Genomic DNA, 20,139 nt, shown 5'->3' on the forward strand with positions numbered 1-20,139 from the left:
AGAAGCAGCACAAGGGGCCAAGTTGTACTCCAGTGCGAAACAGGTAACATGCTAATATGAGGCAATATAGCACAGTGATGATGAGATATTATTGGTGTACTGCACTTTCCAGTCACAGGCTGGGGGATGGATAAGATGTAGACCGGTAAAGCCCTGTACACACGATCTGAGTTTCAGTCGGAATAAACTCCGGGTTTTTCCGATGGAGTTTGTTCAAGTTGTCTTGCATACACACGGACACACCAAATTCCGACCATCAAAAACGAGGTGACGTACAACACTACGATGAGCCTAGAAAAATGAAGTTCAATGCTTCCGAGCATGCGTCGAATTGTTTCCGAGCATGAGTGTTTGTTTTTTTTTCTCCATCAGAGTTCCATACAGACGAACCGAATTTCCAATAGAATTTTTTTCTGACATGTTGTTCTCTTTCTTCCGATGGGGGCATACACACGGTCGGAATATCCGATGAAAAAATTCCGTCTGACTTTTTCCATTGGAAATTCAGATCGTGTGTATGAGGCATAAGTGTTAACCTACAGCTGAGAAAAATCTAGTCTCTTGCCCTATCGGGGCTGAGTTTTGTAAATCTCTGGAGTGGGTGGACAGAAATATTAGTCCTTTGGCAGGTAAAGCATATCCAACATATAGTATGTAACTCATCTTTGTTTAGCATTTTGCCCAGAGTTCAGCTTTTAGTAAACACTAGATGCATGTTGATTGAACTAAAATGATGTCCCAACAGTTATTTTTCATTTATTCTGAAAGGAAAGGGAAAGATCAGTGTCCAAAGTGCAGAAATGATTCCAAATGAACATTAAATTGGTTGCATTATAGAAAGCTAAAATCTGTTTGTCAGCAATGGGTTATTTACACCTGTTTTTGAAATAGAACTAAAGGTAAAACATGTATTTATTTTGGATAGATTAGGAGAAAGATTATAGCCCCTGTCAGTTTTTTATTTTGCCATCTGTGTGCCATTGGGGACATTTCACTTCCTTTCCTGTCCCATAGCCAAGTCAGAGCAAAACCTTCCAAAGTGGGAGAATCCCTGGTTGTCACCAGGACCACCAGAATTGGTGTCCCCATTAGAACATGTACCCCCAACTGTTATTCTCAGGACAAAATCAAAATGATTTTTCTTTTTACATTTTTCAAAAAGCAATAACCTGACGAGTTCTAACCCTTCGCCACCCCAAATCTAAAAAAAACAAACAAAAAAAAAAGTTTTAACTTTTCCGTTATACTTTAATCACGTATACCTAACTCCCACAACTCTTCTTACAGTCTTGTTGAAGCAGAAGTGCCGAAAACCAAGCCTAGTATACCACATGAAATGGTGAAGGCAATTAGTGTCCTATCTGATGTTTTTAAAATGCCATGAGTAATTGGTTTTGCAAGTGTTTTTAATATTGTCCTCCAGCTACTTTACGTCAGTCTAAAGCCTTCTAGACATGGGCTGAATGTCGGCGACATCGGCCGATATTCAATAGAAACCGGCCGACAATTGGCCCATGTGTATGGCAGCTGGTCCGACAGAAGCTAGCTAGTGCATGTGGAAAACCAGCCCACTGGCTCCCGATAACTGGAGACCGGAGTGTTCTGGAAAGGGGGGGTCAGGCACCCCACATCATCCCCCTGTCAGAACACAAAATAGTTTTATCAGGGGGATATCACTACTAACATCGGATTGTTGGTACAGCAGCTCCAACTGGAGCTGTTTTTTTTTTTCCGTTTTCCGAAAAATAACTAATGGCATATACTAGGCTTTAGAAACTTCATTGGTTTGCATGAACTAGACAGATTGCAAGGCAGAGCAAAATTCACATCGTGATGTGTAATTTTCTCCATCCACACAAACTAGGTGGATGGAGGAATCCCCAAGCAGCCCCTCTTTTCTAAAGGGGGGGGGGTCTTTGTTAAATGGGACCTATCCCATCCATTGACTGGTTTCCCAAAATAGGTACATTCAAGGCATTCTGTGATTACTAATGGTCACATTGGATTGTGTTCTCAACCGAAATGCCAAACCATCAAATGGCTGGTGTCCTAACTGATCAAATGTGCAGCACCATGGCAAACGGGGGCGATGGCAGTATCTTGGCTGTGAAAAATAGGCAGGCTTAGTTTCATTTTATAGCAGCAAACAAATACTCTTGTGCATAAGTATGATGTCCGGGTGATCTAGTGTTCAAAGAATAATTTCTTGGGCCTTGCTGTCCTCCAGGATAGGGGTATCCTAGCAGTCAAAAGAAGAGTAAAGAAAAGCGTCTTTGTGCATTATCCTTAGGCCCCTTTCACACTGGGACGGGAGGTCCGGTTGCGGTAAAGCGCCGCTATATTTAGCGGCGCTTTACCGTCGGAATTGTGGCGGTATTTGCCGCTAGCAGTGCGCTTTTACCGCCCCGCTAGCAGCCGAAAAAGGGTTAATACCACCAGCAATGCGCCTCTGCAGAGGTATATCCGCGGTTTCCCATTGCTTTCAATGGGAAGGATCGGTGGAAGAGCGGTAAAAACAGCGCTCCAAAGATGCAGCTAGCAGGACTTTTGGAGAGGTCCTGCTAGCGCACTGCTCCAGTGTTAAAGCCCTCGGGCTTTCACACTGGAGAAACGGCAGCCGCTGTTTCAGGTCGGTTTGCAGGTGCTATTTTTAGCGCAATATCGCCTGCAAACCGCCCCAGTGTTAAAGGGGTCTTAATAAATGTATTGATAAAAACAGATAAGCTACTCGCAAGCTGTGAAGAAAATTTGCTTATCTACTTATATACCTTTTTGATCTCGCACAATATTTGCGCAATCATTTTTCAAAAGCCTTTTTTTGGGGGGAAAAAAACAATTGCATGCGTTTAAAAAATAACAAAACCGTAAAGTTAGCCCAGTTCTTGTATAATGTGAAAGATGTTATGCCGAGTAAATGGATGCCCAACTTGTCACGCTTTAAAATTGCGCACACTCATGGAATGGCACCAAACTTCGGTACTTAATCTCCATAGGCGACGCTTTATTTTTATTTTTTACAGGTTACCAGTTTAGAGTTAGAGGAGGTCTAGTGCTAGAATTGTTGCACATGCTCTAACGCGGCTATACCTCACATGTGTGGTTTGAATGGCATTTACATATGTGGGCGAGACTTGCGTGTGTGTTCGCTTCTGAGTGCGATCTACCGGGGGGCGGGGGCGTTTTTACATTTTTTGTAGTCCGCATCTACACTTTTTGTAGATGTTTTCATCATAAACTCAGTCTTGGGCCCCTTTCACATGGGCGGCTGTTCTGCTGCTGTTAAAAGCATGTTTTGTTATTTTGAAATTCCAAGACTCCAGACACAGTGATCACTTGCGTTTGTACATTGCGATTAGCTGCGTTTACATGCGGCTGCATTTAGCTGCGTTGGTACATTCTTGCCCTTTCTGATGTGCTTCCTGGTTTTCTTTCCTTGTTGCTGTTCCTGTCTGCAGGTGAAATAGTACACTACGATTACCTGCATTTATGTGCAGATAGCTGCAATAATTCGGTCCTAGACACAGTAAAATACATTTTTTATAACCGCACCAAACCCCATGTAACAAAACCATTGCTAAATGCAGTGTGTGAATGGGGCATTGTCCGAGTTTAGCTGCGGTGGATAACCTGAAGTTTAGATTACATTTTTTACAGATGACAACTGTACATTTTTTTAATTCCTCTTACTTTGTCAGTGTGACCACAACAAATCTTTAAAAGTTTTAATCTTTCACTTCTCTCTATGTATAAACAAAATATGAGGCTTGTCTGTTCTTCTTGTTTTTCCTCTGTAATACTCTGTTCTTGACAGTAATAGGAATATTGTGTTGAGCAAGAGACAGTTAAGTTTCCATTGGTTTTTAAGTTTCCTTCCTGAGGCTATTGATCTAGAAAATGTAATGAGCGTTTGTGTGATCTTTTCCAAGATTGTGGATAGTGATACAAATGTGCATAATGGAAATAGTAGCTGTCCTCCAGGGCTTGTTTACACAAATACAGTGTGTGTCACAATGAAAACTTACTTAATGCATGTCATTGGTAATACAAAATCATTCAAAGGGTTATTTTCATACAGTATCTTTCTGATCCATGGAGCACTCAAACAAGTGACATGAATGGTGTACATGACAGTAATGAGCAGTTTGTGATAGGCACAACATAGAAAGATTATGCTCTTAAATAGGAAATAAACCTATCATTTACAGCCAAGGAAACTGTTATCTCAGCCTCTGTTTGATCTGCAGTCGCCGTGGTGCTGCATATGTGATCAGTTATGACACAAGCCGTTTGACAGCTTGGTTGAGAGCACAAGCAACTGTGACGGTCATCATTCACAGCATGCCTTCAATGTAACTGTTTTTGGAAACTTAAGTTGATACGTTTAGTTCTCCTTTAAGTTGTTTTATTATCACAATCTTCATTTAAAACATTATAATAGATACTGCAAGAGTAAGGTTTTGGAGTGTTCATACAGATAACACTACATGATTTAAGTTGGTTTCCACAGTCATTAAATCAAAACATAAAATTGGATCTTGGCTCAACGCCCATCATTTCCTTTATCATAAATGCAGCACCCCTGGCTAGAGTGCTAAGTGATAGGATTTTTGTAAATTGTCAGGCTTGGTTGACAGCCAAGCCTGTGTGTTAACCTCAGCAGCAGCCTCTCTGTGGACTCCTCCCTGCTTGCTGGATCCTTGGAGAAGGTTCCAGAAGCAGTTGGGAGGGGTCTTGGAGGAGCTATCTGGAGTGTTCTGAGGGCCCTGACCAATCCCAAATGGGTGGGTTGGTAGGGGCAGGCACCCTCAAATACTCAGGGTTAGTGTGTGAGTTCAGGTGGAAGGTGTTAGGCTGTTAGAGGCCATTGAGAGTAGCCCCCTAGTTTGAGGGGGGGGGGTAAATTAAGGCCTGGGCTCGGGTGCAGAAGGGACCCCTCTTCATGACACACAGGGATTCTGACCAGGAAATTAAGTTTGATACCCCTGCCTGAAATAATGCTTACATAGCTCGTTGGTCTCTACAACACCTCAAAGTGAACTAAATCCCAGAGCTTCAGTTTCCACTATCCGGCTATGTACATATAACATTAGTCTCTTATTTCTGATTTTTTTGTGAGCAATTTCAGGTAGTTAAACATTTTATATATCCAGAATATTTGGATTCATTGATCTCTTAAGTTATAGTATATGATGTAAAAAAAAAACTGTGTTCTACACCTGGTTTTATGACTTAAGTGATTTATTTTATGTGCAATCTTTTCTTTACTATGCATGTTTTAATAAGGAAATAACACTTATAATACATATGTGCCATTTCAGAGCCTGGAAGATTGCACAGATCATCTCACAGTGACGCCTATAGTACGTCTAGTGAAAGCCCATCTATTGTATCATCAGAAGCAGAATTTAGACAAGGTAAGATATTTACAGAGCTGAATGGTAATTTGTTTTCTTTTTGTGTGCTACTGAGGAAATTCCTATCGTAAAATAACCAAACCCCAAAGTTCTGCTCACAGTTCATGTAATCTGCAAACATCAATATTATTTATACACTTAAAGTGTTTGTAAACCCTCTCTTTGAATGTACACCTACAGGTAGGCCTAGATTAATGTTTACCTGTAGATGTTTGCAATATCTCCTAAACCTACACGGTTTAGGAGATATTTGCCAAAAGGAATACGCCGTTGTCTACGGCGCGGGCCCACTGGGAATTCCAGATTTGTGAATAGCTAATGCCGGCTTTGACGGCTCCCGCGCATACGCGGAGTGACGTCATCGGCGCTCCAGTCAATCACAGAGCTGGAGTGCCGATACCTGGTAAGTAACCTTCCGGGGAGCTGTCTGCGGCCAGAGGGGGAGACGAGGACGGCTTCGCTCTAAGGTAAAGTAATTCATAATGAGCTAGTATGCTAGTCATACTAGTTCATTATGGCTATGTCTTGCAGGTTGTTTTTTTTTTTTCTGGGTTTACAACCGCTTTAACCAGGCTCAGAATTATGGAAAAATTATTTAGGGTGCCAATGTTTCAGGTGGGTGAAAATCTTTTTTTTTTTTTTTGTTACATTTTACACATTTCATTGCTATGTAAACATGCATGGACAGTATATTTAAAGAAGAACTTCAGCTTTTCCTCCCCAAATCAACAAATGCTTTGTACATGTAAATTACAACCCCACTGTCGGTGTGTGTGTGTGTGTGTGTGTGTGTGTATGTAACTTACCTACTTTAGCTGTGTTTCTGTGTCTGTCACGCCTTCTCCTGGCTGAATTTCAAAGTTCTCGGACTTCCTGTTTCCTTACTTTACCAATCCTGATACTATATGTCCCATGATCCTTTGGGCTTCTGTAGTTTCAGGGCGTGCTATGGGAGTCATTTGTAGCAGTTCTGGGAGTTGATGTGGATGGGTCCAAGGGTTACTGTGGGTGTTTCTGGGCCTTCGTGTGGGTGGTAAAAAGGAGAGTATTGGAATTCTACTCTCGCCAATCACACTCCATTCCTCTCTGCAGTAAACTGAGTGCTGTACAGCAGGAAGTGTATCCTTACAAACCATCTCTTGGACAATAAATGTGCTATTCTAGCTATAAAGGGCACACCAACATAAGACTGATCACATGGTCATGTTTTTCTGCTCTGATTGCATTCTTTTTAACAGATAAAAAGTTAATTGTCTTTGAAGGCAGTACTGCAGCATTTAGGGGGTTCAAATAGATGATGAGGTGATGCAGCTCCTTCTCACCACCTGTCAAATGCTCTCTGAAGAGTGATCTGCAAAGCAGGTGTAAATGTGTCATTCCTGTCTTGCAGCATGCCAAAGAATAATGGCTTAGAGGAAGGGCTATAGGAGGTTATGATGAACTCCATATGTAAATCACTTCACAGAGAGCAGGGCTTTGGGAGGGCGGGATCTGAGGGATGGGACTCTCCCTGTTCACACTGGTCAGCATATTTAACTGGGCAGGACTGAATTCTAATTGTGATCCATTCAATCCTGCCCAGCAGCAGTACAGCAAGCTTTCAGAACAGGCTGTGTATGAAGGCGTTTCCTATGTGATTTTTGAATAATGCTGTGAGGTGGGACATGGGAGGTTTGGACTCTTCCTGTAGGTGTGAATGGGAGGTATTGAATGTTCATTAGGATGTATTCCATCCCACCCACTATCAGAGCTGTGAAGGAAGTTGCATCATTTTCACAGTCTAAAAGGCTACAGAGGGGCGTGTTTTAGGCTAGAGGTGCAGCAGAAAGTGGCTATGGAAATGTCTGTCCATCAGCAGGCTATCCAGGCTATCACATGGTACAAAGCCACAACTAAACCCAGAATATTGGAGGATCTGCAGACAACAGAAAAACATGGTACATGATCATTCCATTCGGTTTTAATGAAAAGAAAGTTGTAGTTCAGCTTTAAAAAAAATGAATGGAACCTTTAAGGCCTCTTCCACACGAAGTGTATCCGTTGCAGAGGAAATCTCTCAGTTGAACTGACAGGTCCGTCTCACAGACAGAACAGGGAGGGGCCTGTCGAGCGCCGCTGATTCCTATGGAGAGATCGGACGAAAACGGAAAGCATGTCCGTTTTTTCATCTGATCCATCAGGACGGATGGCGAACGTATCGCCATACGCCTGAATTTAGTGGATCGGATGTCAGCGGACATGTCACTGCTGACATCTGTCGCTCCATAGACCTGCATGGCGCGTCCATTCAGGTCCGCCTAAAAACTGACAGGCGGACCTGTACAGTCTGCCCATGTGAAAGGGCCTTAGAATGGCAAGAAAAAGACCAAGCGGACGATCATATCTGCCCTTTTTTCAGAGATAATGGCTATCCTTACAATTTTTCTTTAAAAAAAAAAATACCGTTTGGACTAATTTTACTGTACACCTATATATTTGTTTATATATTATAAAACATTTTTTTTTTTTTTTACTTTGCATTCTTAGTTTTTTGGCCACATTTAAAGTGCTCTTGGGGTATGCTCTTAAAATGTATCTTGCACAAAGAGTGTAGAACTAAACTTCAGCTACAGTGACTGCCTATTAGAACCACATGGTGTATTTTTTGTACTTTTGTTCTAGCTCCATGAAGTTAATGTATAAACAATTTAATGCATGATCATGAAAAATAAGAAAATCCATACAGCAGGGATAAGCAATTAGCGGACCTCCAGCTGTTGCAGAACTACAACCCCCATGAGGCATAGCAAGACTCTGACAGCCACAAGCATGACACCCAGAGGCAGAAGCATGATGGGACTTGTAGTTTTGCAACAGCTGGAGGTCCGCTAATTGCATATCCCTGCCATACAGTGTTGCAGCTAGTGCCAGGACAAGGTCATCTAGCGCCCAGGGTGAAAATGCCACACAAAAATGCAATAAATTCCCCCTACCAGTACAAATATCCTGCTGCTAAAATCCCCCCTCCCTATTCAAGATGCAGAGCACATGCCATGAGTGCCCAGTGCTACCGGCACCACTGCCTGTCAGATCGGGACTTTGTAGGGTTTGCTTACCCTCCCACTACCCAGATTTCTTGCAGGGACAAGAGCAGTCTCTAGGAAGTAGAAAAAAAGGAGCAGTTAAGAAAATCCAGTTCCCCTCTGACAGCGTTCTTGTGTTAACGTCTGTATCCAGGAAAGCTGCACTGGTAGGAAGGAGGAGCTGGAAGGGCAGAGAGCACAGCCTGCAATGCCTTTCAGGTCTCTGCTCCTTTCCAAATTTGGCTTGCCACTTCCAGCGCCAAGCTGACAGGAGTAGTGATGCTGTCACTACTCCTATCAGCCTGCAGCGTCGGAATCCCACCGCGTGGTGCCCCCCCCCCCACAAGAACACACATGTAACACCACTGCACCCAGGACATCTGACCTCCTCCATCCCACCCTTTTTTTTTCCATTACTGCTACTGACCAGTGTGACATGAAAGGAAGTAATACTGCCACATAGGCAACATTTGCCTGCCACAATTACAAATGTTTTGGGAGACTTGCAGGTCTCCTTTTCTAAAGATAAAATGTGAAAAGTAACATGCTTAAACCTGTGTTTAGAAGATATAATTGCTTTGTCCATCAAAGTCTTTGTAGGGGCTGTGGCTACCCACCAAGGGACAATACGCACTTTTTTTGTGAAACCAGAGATACAATATCAGAATCTGCCATAAACCTTTTTAACTGCTTTGCTCTTTATAAAAGCAGATGAACTCTACATCCTTTCTCATAAGGGCTTGTATAGGATAACATAGAGAGACCTATCACTCTAGTTAAAAATTGTGTTAAAGCCATAACCAACATTGTTGATTGGTGTTAAATATTGTATGTAAGAATGGAGCACAGATAACAAACCTCATAAATAAATGCAGCTAAGCAATGTTGTGTAGAGTCAGTTGACATATTTTCACTTACCTGTAAATTGCTATCCTGGACTACAGTACAGGACACAACGTGTTCATAGACCATGAGACATCACCACGGAATAGACTGAGGAGTTGGCAGTTCTGTTTGCCATGTTGCCAACAGGCCCACAAAAAAGAACCCCAAAATACTCAGATAACCGCTTGTAGCACCTCAAATAAAAACATTAATGCAACACAACATAGTCCAACATGGCTTTATGTATATGTTCAAAAAATATAATGCATAAAAGTTTTGCAGATTTGTTTCACAGCTCGTCGTTGATCATCCGACCCTATTATGTACCACTTGTTTCCTTTATTATTTTTCAGACCAAGTAATCTGTAAATTAACAGTGCATTATATGTAAAATATTGTCGGGCACTTTTAAAGTCCCATGTATGGTGGCGTTCTTTATTTTGCACATTTAAGGAAGGTTTTGCCAATTCGGGCAACTCTGGAAATCTATATACATGTGTCTTTGTACCATGTCCTTTTTGGCCAATTTGATGCAGTGGGAATTGCTGGATCCTTTTCTTCCTGTTGCACAGCAGTTGAGGAAAGATGTTCATTGAAGGGAAGCATGAATCAATCTAAATTGAGAACAAAATCACCAAAGCATCTACTGCAAATTTCAGAGGATCCCTCTTCCTGGCAATTAATCTGTTAGATCGTTGTAGAACCTGGGGGCCGGGATGTCCACATATATTTTTCCCCACCTTTGACAGAGATTTTGGAGGATCTCCGTGTGCAGAGCCAACTTCCCAGACGCTATGCATTGGTGGCTTAGGAAATCTCCTTCCAATTGTCCACTATTGGAATGTAGATGGCAGACATGTGAGTTTCAATCCAGGGGACTATAAGACTTATTTCTCATAGGGGAGCCCAACTTTTTCTCCTGATGGGTTATGTAGGCCACAGCATTATCTGACTGTGCTCCAACTCTCAACGAAGGGGGATGCAGTGTTGTAGAGTAAGTTTTGATAGATTTACAGAATAATGAAGTTTCAACTCTTCTAAGGACCAAGTCCCCTGGACAGTGTTGGATTTAACCCCACCCCCTTTAGGACTGGCATCCATTGTCGCCACCATCCAGTGTGCTTGAAAAAAGGGCTTTGATATTTTTTGGTCAGGATTGGAGATCCACTATGCCAGTGAGAGCTTGGGTTTAGCTGGTCTGGATTTGGCTGTTCCATTTTGTGAGGTTATTGTTTTTGAAGAGGACTGTGTGAAACTGAGCAATGGGAACTGCTTCAAGGAGCCCTCATGTAAAAGAAAACGGAGAGGTGCCATTTGGATCTAAAGGTCCATGTGTGGGGTTTAAAGGAAACAATTTTCTCCAGAGGAAAGAAAGTTCTGGCTTGGGAAGTGTCAAAGATAAGCCAATCAACCCAAATTTACCCCCCAAAATAGAAAATATAACTGAAAAAGCAGGATGCACTACCAGAATAGCCCCTTTCTTCCTAAATTCCTTTTCCATGGGATAAATAAAAGGCAGTGCAGGAAACGTGTGCGGAACACAGATTTATTGCACTGCATTCTGGTGAGAACTGTTCCCCAGAACTATGCTTTATGTGAAACATAAATAAATACTGCACTAAAATGCATAATATGTATAATATTGCACACTCCTTTGCACCGAAAACACATCCGGTTTCTTCAAACATAAATACATCACAAAGTAAGATATTACTTGTTACAGTGGTTTACACATTAAAGTAAAGCGTTTGTTGACCTCTGCAAGCTTTTCTTCAAGATGAGAAGAGTCGATGCAAAATAATGTATATTCAAGTCAATGTTATTTCTTTGAAATAATGAGCTTTTACTGTTTTGTTTTTGCTAGGGAGAAAATCTGAAGGATTAAAACGATACGATTCCACAGGAGTCCTCACTGGATCAGAGGAGTCAAACCGTGCTCAGCATCCTGGAAGGTACTTAACTTTATTTGGCAGGAAATAACTAAATACGGTAGCTCCATTATTGGGGTTAAAGTGGTTCTAAAGCTAAAACCTTTTTTTAACCTTAATGAATTCCCTGCATATAATGTGCCAACTGGTTAGTTTCTAGTTGGTTTTATATTGCCTAAATTCCACTTTTTTTTTACAATGTTAATTAACAATAGGACCACTAAAGAGCTAGAATGTTATTTGTGCGGTGTCAGAAAAAAGAATACTTGTTGTAACCAATCAGATTTTTTTACAACAGTTATACATCATTCTTTTCTGTTCACGCCCCTGGTTCTCCATCCTTTTCCATTTCCTTGCCTTTTGTAATTTTCCTTTCTCAACCTATTTACTCTTGGAGAACCCTTAAAACACGTTTAGTTCTTGGGGAAATTCTGAAATCATTTTCGAAAAACTAAAGCTCATGGTGGGTTAATGCATTGGTGTTCAGTGACAATGCGAACAGTGCATTTTTGGTTCTCAGTGTGAACATTAACAGTATATTGGTGCTCATCAGCAAGATTAACAGTACATCAGTGCTTAACAGCAACACTGACATCAATGGTACTCAACAAACACTAACAGTACGTTGGTGCTCGGTGGCGACACTGAAGACTACATTAGTACTCTACCTATATTTTAATTGTGTAAGAATGGAATGGAAGTACTTACCAGCATGCTAACCTCAACCTCTAACCACCTGCAGTTCCCATTGATACGCAGTCCTGGAATAAATTTGTTGCCAGGGTAGAAGCGGCGCTGCGGGCGTAAGGGGGGGTAAAAATGCGCCCTCTCCCCAGCCATCTTCTGGGGAATGCTCTGACTCAGATTCGGGCCTGACTGTGGCTCAGGACCTCGGTTCTGGTATGTCAGGGGATGCAGACCAGGTCAGTGCAAGACAGGGCACTTGTGCTCTTATTGATGCTGTGAGGGACTCTCTTTAAGCTGGAAGATGCAGCTGGGACTTCCGCAGAGGGGTCTGTCTCCTTTGGGTTACACAAGTCTAACCGCTCTGTGAAAGTTTTTCCTTGTGTTACTTTCTTTGATAAGTTTATAGATAAGGAATGGGAATGGCAGCAGAAGTATTTTGTGGTACCTCAGCGCATGGTGGTCCGTTATCCTTTTGAGGAGAGCCTTTTGAAAAATATTGGCCACTCCTCCGGTCGTGGACCCCCCGGTCTCTTGGCTAAATAAGGTAACCACTCTCCCGATAGAGGGACCCCTGCCTTTAAGGATCCTACTGATGAGAGGTCCGAAGCAGTGAACTGCTCCATGTTCACCATGCTGGGCTCGGTGTTGCGACCTATATTGGCTGCAACTTTGGTGTCTCAGACACTCACTGAATGGGCAAAGATTTTGCAACAGACAGTAGAGGAGCATCAGCTTCCTCCAGAGTGCGTACGACTGGCTGACCAATTGGAACAGGGTCTTGTGTATGTCTGTGATGCCACTCTGGATGCGGCCCCCTTGATCTCCAGAGCCTCTGACTCTGCGGTGGTACTGCGCTGCCTGATTTGGCTGAAAAGCTGGTCCACTGAACAAGCATCCATAAAAGCTCTGGCTGATTTGCCCTTCAAGGGTGGGAGGCTTTTTGGTACCTCGCTGGACAAAATTATGAAGGATGTCACTGGAAGTAAGAGCACACTTCTCCCGCAGTCCTCTAAGAGGAAGGAGCCACGCTGTAAGCCAGGGCCCTCCTATTCTGCGCAGAAGCGGTATTTTCGTCAGTCTGGGTCAGCCGACAGATCTTCCCAGACTGACAATGGTCCAGCTGGGGGACAGAAGCGTCCCTGGGTGCGTAAGCCAAACAAGCCTGCTACCGCATGATGTTTTGCCCCCCGCCCGACTCGCGAGTTTGCAACTCTGTGGACCTCCCTGCTCTCTCACTTCGGGGTACAAGATTGAGTTTCTTTCTTGTCCGCCAAACAGATTCTTTCCCTCAAATCTCCCTCTTCTTCCGGCTTGTCGGTCTGCCTTGATGGGAGCTGTACAAGACTTGCTCAGGTGCAGAGTAATTTTACCTGTGCCCCTGGAGGAAAGGTTTCAGGGATTCTATTCAAACCAGTTTGTAGGCCCAAAGAAGGATGGGGTCCATCTTGGACCTCAAAGCCCTCAATGCCTTTGTGGGGGTGCAAAGGTTCCCGGATGGAATCCATTCGTTCTGTGGTTGCTGCGCTCCATCCGGGGGACTTTCTGGCGTCACTGGACATCAAGAACGCATACTTGCATGTCCCCATCTGCACCAGCCATCAGAGGTTTCTGCGCTTTGCGATCAGCGAAGACCACTATCAATTTGTGGCTCTTCCCTTTGGCCAAGCATCAGCACCAAGAGTTTTCACCAAGGTGCTCGCCCCGATTCTGGCTTTTCTGAGACAGCGAGGCATTGCTATCGTGGGCTACCTGGACGATCTTCTTCTGAGAGCTGCTTCTGGCTCAGAATTGGAGGAGGACGTGTCTATAGCCATTCAGACCCTCCGGGAATTTGGTTGGGTACTGAACATTCAGAAGTCTGTGTTGGTACCGATTCAGCGTCTGGAGTACCTAGGGTTGATCCTGGACTCCTTGGAGGCAAAGTTCTTCCTTCCTTCCTTCCTTCCTTCCTTTGGAGAAGTTGCAGACACTCCAGTCGACTGTGAAATGGTTAGCCTCCCGTAAATGGTCGTCTCTCCGTTTTTGCATGCGAGTTCTGGGCCTCATGGTGGCCTCCTAGAAGGCAGTGCTGTATGCCCAATTCCACACTCGAGTCTTGCAGAAGGAGATCCTGTCCAAATGGAACAGATCTCCGTTGTCTCTGGATCGTCAGGTTCAGGTAAGTCACCTGGTCAGGGCTTCCCTGAGTTGGTGGCTAAGATCCCTGGCTCTTCAGTCTGAGAAGTCGTTCCTTCCTTTCCATTGGACTGTAATAACGATGGACGCTAGCCTCACAGGTTGAGGGGGGAGTCTGGGGGGTCTAGTTGGCCCAGGGTCGCTGGACTCCGGACGAATCCCGCCTACCGATCAATGTACTAGAACTTCGAGTGATCAGGCTATGCCTCTCCTCGTGGTTGCAGAGGCTACAGGGTCGTCCGATCAGGATCCAGTTGGACAACGCCACAGCGATGGCTTATGTCAACCATCAGGGGGGGACAAGGAGCTCAGCTGCGGCATTGGAGGTCACTCACATCCTGCGATGGGTGGAAAGGAGCGTCCCGGCTCTGTTAGCCGTTTACATTCCGGGCATAGAAAACTGCCAGGCGGACTACCCAAGTCGCCAGATGCTGGATCGGGGGAATGATTGTTACATCCAGAGGTATTTCAACTCCTTTGCCAGAGGTGGGGCACACTGGACGTGAATCTCCTGGCTTCTCGACTCAATCGAAAGGTGTCTGTTTGCGGCCAGGTCCGGAGATCCTTGGGCAGACGCGTTGGTGGCCCCGTGGGGTCAGTATTGGCAAATTTTATGCTTTTCCCCCACTAAAGTTGCTTCCTCATCTGCTCCGCAGAGTGGACACCGAGGGGATCCCGGTGATTCTAATTCCTCCAGATTGCCCCCCGGCGTCCCTGGTACGCCGACCTTATGTGCCTGGTGGCGGATGCACCCTGGTGGCTGCCAATGAGGGAGGACCTTCTGTCTCAAGGTCCCATACTTCATTCTGCTTTACAGTCGCTGGCTTTAACGGCATGGCTATGGAAAGCCAGGTGCTAAGGGACCGAGGTCTGTTGGATTCGTTCATTTCCACCATGCTGAGGGCACGGAAATCATCTTCGCGGAAGATCTACTATCGCACTTGGAAGGCTTACATCTCTGTGTGAAGAGATGGAGTGGCGTCCAAGAATGTATTCGTTTCCAGGGTCCTGCTGTTTTTGCAGCGTGGAGTGGGTCAGAGACTTGCCTAAAGCACCATTAAGGGTCAGATTTCAGCCTTGGCTGTTTTCTTTCAACGTCCCTTGATGACCCATTCTCTAGTGGGTACGTTTGTGCATTGGGTTCGACATGTGATTCCCCCTATTAGACCACCGCTTCCTCCATGGGATCTGAATCTGGTGCTCTCGGTTCTCCAGGAACATCCTTTTGCGAACATCAGTGAAATTCCTCTCTTGACATTGTCTCAGATGTGGCCTTTCTGGTGGCCATTACATCTGTCAGACGTGTTTCTGAACTGGCAGCCTTGTCTTGAAAGTCACCATACTTTGTCCTTCATAAGGATAAGGCGGTGCTACGCCCACAACCGTCCTTTCTTCTGAAGGTTGTTTCAGCTTTTCACCTTGACCGTCGCATCCCAAAGAGGCTGCGCTCCATACTTTGGACGTGGTACGCGCTCTGCGGGTGTACCTGTCTGCTACAGCTCCTTTCCGTAGGTCAGACTCGCTATTTGTGGCGGTGTCTGGTCCGCAGAAGGGACTGGCTGTCTCATCGGCCACCATTTCTAGGTGGATCAGACAGACCGTCATCCAGGCTTATGCCCTTAAGGGGGGGGGCACATTCGACCAGGGCAATTGGTGCCTCGTGGGCTTTCCGACATCGAGTATCTGTCTCAAGTGTGTAAGGCGGCGACTCGGTCGTCCGTTGACACCTTTTCCAAATTTTACAAGGTTGATGTGAGTTCATCTTCAGATGCTTCCTTCAGCCACAAGGTTTTGCAGGCAGCTGTTTAAAGTTGCAACTCCTCTGTTCAGGAGCTCTGCTTGTTTGGGGTGAAGTTAGGTCTTCTTTTTGATCACTGTTCCCACCCCTCGTTTGTTCTGACACTGCTTGGGGACGTCCCACACGTCAAGATTTAAGGAGCTGTGTCTGTCCATGGATGAAAAGATGGAATAGGATTTTTTGTACTCACCGTAAAATCCTTTTCTCTGTTGTCCATGGACGGACGCAGCACCCACCGCTCCTTTTTAAGTTTGTACTGCTTTTTGACTAACTGAGGCTGCATGCTGCAGGGTGAGGGGTTATGACCGGAGGGACCGCCCCCTGGGGCGGGGCTGTTCAACTCTGTTAAAGTTGCATGTTTTAAGATGACTGACATGTTTTGCCTAGTCCTCTCCTATGAACAGGAACATAACCCACATGTCAAGATTTAAGGAGCTGTGTCCGTCCATGGACGACTTACGGCGAGTACAGAAAATCCATTTTTTTTCTGCCAGTAAATACCTTGTACAGCCCACTTCCTCTTTCATGTCTGGTAAAAAGCCTAGGCTTTTGACATCATGCACAGCTCTCTCTTGTGAGAGTTTGCCAGGAAGGAAGGTGGGTGGATCATAAGAGGGCCAGTGAAAGCTGCAGAGCTCGAGGCATGTGTCTGTGTAAAGCCAAGAAGTGAACAGACAGCAGCTTTAGCTGCCCACAGTTAAAATTGATTCAGCCAGATTTAGTGGAGGGAGATTTCTAAAGCATATTTGGCAATACAGAATCACAGTTCGTAAGCTTCAGAATGGCAAAGAGGTTTTTATTACAAACTATGGGCCAGATCCACAAAAGGGATACGACGGCGTATCTGCTGATACGCCGTTGTATCCCTGTTTCTAACAATGCGGCTGATTCATAGAATCGGTTACGCATAGCTAGTCCTAAGATCCGACAGGTGTAATGGACTTACACTGTCGGATCTTAGGATGCAGTACCGCGGCCGCCGCTGGGGGCATTTCTCGTCGTAATCCAGCGTCGGGTATGCAAATTAGCACTTATGGAGATCCACAAAGCTTTTTCCCTTTGTTAAGTCGCCGTAAGTGTTAGTTTGCCGTCACAAAGATAGGGCTACTTTTACAAAGTGTAAAGTTAGTACACCATGTAAAAGTATACCCGTCTTTCCCACGTCGCTGTCAAATTTTTTTTCATTTTTTTTTTTCCCGCCGCATCTCTTTTTTACACGTCGCGATTCACAAACTCGGCGCAACGTAACTTTGCGCAAAGCACGTCAGGAAAATAGTGTCGGGAGCATACGCAGTAGGTCCGGCGCGGGAGCGCGCCTAATTTAAATGGGACTCGCCCCATTTGAATTGGCCCGCCTTGCGCCGGACGGATTTAAGTTACACCGCTGCAAATTTCCAGGTAAGTGCTTTGTGGATCGGGCACTAACTTGTGTAATTTGCGGCGGTGTAACTTAAATCACAAAAGTTACGTTGCGCCCGCTGGTTGTGGATCTGGCCCTATGTGAGCAGACTACAGTTCCTCTTTATCATCAGACTGTATCCCACAAAGGGCTCCAAGAAAAGGATTGATTTTACAGTGAGTACAAAAATCCTGTTACATTGCAGTTTACCAGTCCCCACATGGTGACTGCATTGACCTTCTATCTGAGGATAATCTCTCTCACCATATTGTATCTGTGGAAGAACAGTGATGTCGCCCTAGGACTTTTCTTTTTTCCATAACATGGGGGGGAGGTGGTATGTAGTTAGCTGATGGGCTGACTACATATAATTCAGTTTAGTGCACAGATGTTGCTAGAACACTGGATTTCTTGCAATATTAAGTGTATTGAGAGAAAAAGGCACAAAATTGTGCAGTTTCTACTTTTCCTCATATAGGAATGCTGGCAAATCTCAAACGATTTTCACAAAGGCCAAACATCCATCTCATAAATAATACCCAGACTTGGGCATTTACAGGGTAAACTACATCTATTGTGTACCTGGCATAAAAGCTGAACTAGAGTAAACATTTTTACATTACTAATGTGCAGACTAAGTGATGGCTAAAAATACAATATACTTTAAAATATATATAAAAATATAAGATTAAGGATGATTTGCATCCTTAACTGTACTTTATGGAGGGGAAATTCATTATCAGTAGAAGGTGGTTGTACATAGGAACACTATCATTAACATGGATTATTTATTTTTGCATGTATTTTTGTAATAAATAAAAAAAACATTTTCATATTGTAGCCAGCAGTATGACAACCCATCTGACAGAGCCCAGATCAATCAAGAAATGCGGAAACGACAAGAGGAAGACATGATTCAATTACAAGCCAGAATGGCTTTAAAACAATCTCGGCTGAACTTGTATTCAGGTGAAATGCCTGTATCATCTATGCTGGACATCAGTAGAGATCCTCTACGAGAAATCGCCATGGAGACGGCCATGACACAGAGGAAACTGAGGGTATTTTATTTTTTATTTTTCTCAAATTCTTTTTAACCAAAAAAGTATCCAGCAAAAGGCACCTAGGCATGCTCAACAGTAATATCATACAATAGAACGGACAAATTAGAGGAATATCACAACAATCTATAATAGATATGACTATGCGCAAAGGTATAAAATACAAATCATCTGGAGACACAGGTTTAAATCAATAACGCCCCTTCACACCGGGCAGGGGGTCTTGAAAAGGTAATATTGCCCTAAGTATAAACTGGTGGTGACATGGGTCCTCTGGATAAAAGGCACAAACATTGAATACAGTAGAAAACTTCCTCACACTACTGGTATTTTTATTCTTGCAGTACGTTTGTAGTAAAAACGTAAGCGATTAAAGTGGAGTTCCACCCAGGAAAACATTTGCCCAAAAATCATTAAAAAATGTGAAAAAAAATTTTTGGGGAAAAAAAAAAATGTATACTCACCCGAAATACCTGTTGCTATGCGGAAGTTTGTAATCTGCCTCTTCCGTAGCCGCGGTTTGTCTTCTTCAGCTTCTCCTAGTGAATGGGGCATGCTGCTTTCTGGGAACTGTGTGTTTTCTCAGAGAGCAGCCGCCCATTCACAAGTCGGCGCAACACCCGCGCATGCGCAGTAGGAAATGGGCAGTGAAGCCGTAAGGCTTTACTGCCTGTTTCCCCTAGTGTGAATGGCGGCGCGGGACCTGCATCGTTCGTGGGATCGGCATCGGGGGGCCATCAGCGCGGGCAAGTAGGACAGGTAAGTGTCCTTATTAAAAGTCAGCAGCTACACTGTTACAAAAATTTGCGGGTGGAATCCCGCTTTAAATATATACATGAATTTCTTCTACCTCTAGTTTACCATAAATATTAAACTGAGTAGTCTTTCAACAGCAAAAATAAGAGGATATTATGCCTCTTACAGGTGTCTTTGTTCATTTTCATTTTGAATTGAACAGAGGTTTTAAAAGATGGCATTGTTTCATCACCTATTCACTTGTTTCAATATAGCAAACTTTATAATGGTAATGTTTTTTATTGTATGCTTAAACAACCTAAAGTTAAGGTTTGCCTGCAGTAAATTTCATATTGCATATAGTCTTATTTGTGTTGCATGAAAGATTGTCTCTGATATAATTTTGAGTAGAGATGGCCGAACGCCCCCCCCCCCCCCGGTTCGATCTGAACGGCGAACCCCAGTAAAGTCTATGGGACCCAAACTTGAAAAATCTAAAATCCCCATTTTAAAGGCTTATATGCAAGTTATTGGCCATAAAAGGGTATGGGGCCTGGGGGGGGGGGACAAGTACCAATGCAAAACACGTTTTTTTTTTCTTCTCACCCGGCCACTGCACATATACAGCCGGGTGGGCGCTTCCTCCTTCTGAGTGGATGTTCAGGAACGTCCCTCAGAAGATGGGTGATCACACACATCGACGCAATCCCCATGCGCTTGTGTCACCCGGACACAGCGCATCTCAAATCGGCAGGAGGGCTCTGTGATTGGCCCTCCTGATCACATGACAGCTGTGTCCAATCACAGCCATCATGTGATGTAAATGGGGAGCCGGTTGCTAGGCAATCGGCTTTCCTCTCCTCACACGGAAGTCCTTAGTGAGGAGAGCGGCTCTCTGCAGCTGGCCAGTGATCAGTATGAGCTGTTTTTTACAGATTTTTACACACTGATCACCTGCCCAGTGTCCCCACACATGTCCACACACAGTGTAAACA

General features: G+C 44.2%; 1 protein-coding gene across 11 annotated transcripts in view; it reads left to right on the forward strand.

Annotated features, from left to right (window-relative positions):
* PTPN13 (protein tyrosine phosphatase non-receptor type 13) overlaps window positions 1–20,139 on the forward strand; it is a 350,570-nt gene that overhangs the window by 206,625 nt on the left and 123,806 nt on the right. For all 11 annotated transcript variants that reach the window (XM_040326640.1, XM_040326643.1, XM_040326655.1 and 8 more), the window contains 3 exons: window positions 5,319–5,414; window positions 11,226–11,313; window positions 18,190–18,409. In XM_040326640.1, coding sequence (XP_040182574.1) covers window positions 5,319–5,414; window positions 11,226–11,313; window positions 18,190–18,409 — 404 coding nt within the window. The remainder of the gene's footprint in view (window positions 1–5,318; window positions 5,415–11,225; window positions 11,314–18,189; window positions 18,410–20,139) is intronic.

Source organism: Rana temporaria, chromosome 1 (genome assembly GCF_905171775.1).
Source record: "Rana temporaria chromosome 1, aRanTem1.1, whole genome shotgun sequence".
In the NCBI taxonomy this organism is placed as follows: Eukaryota; Metazoa; Chordata; class Amphibia; order Anura; family Ranidae; genus Rana; species Rana temporaria.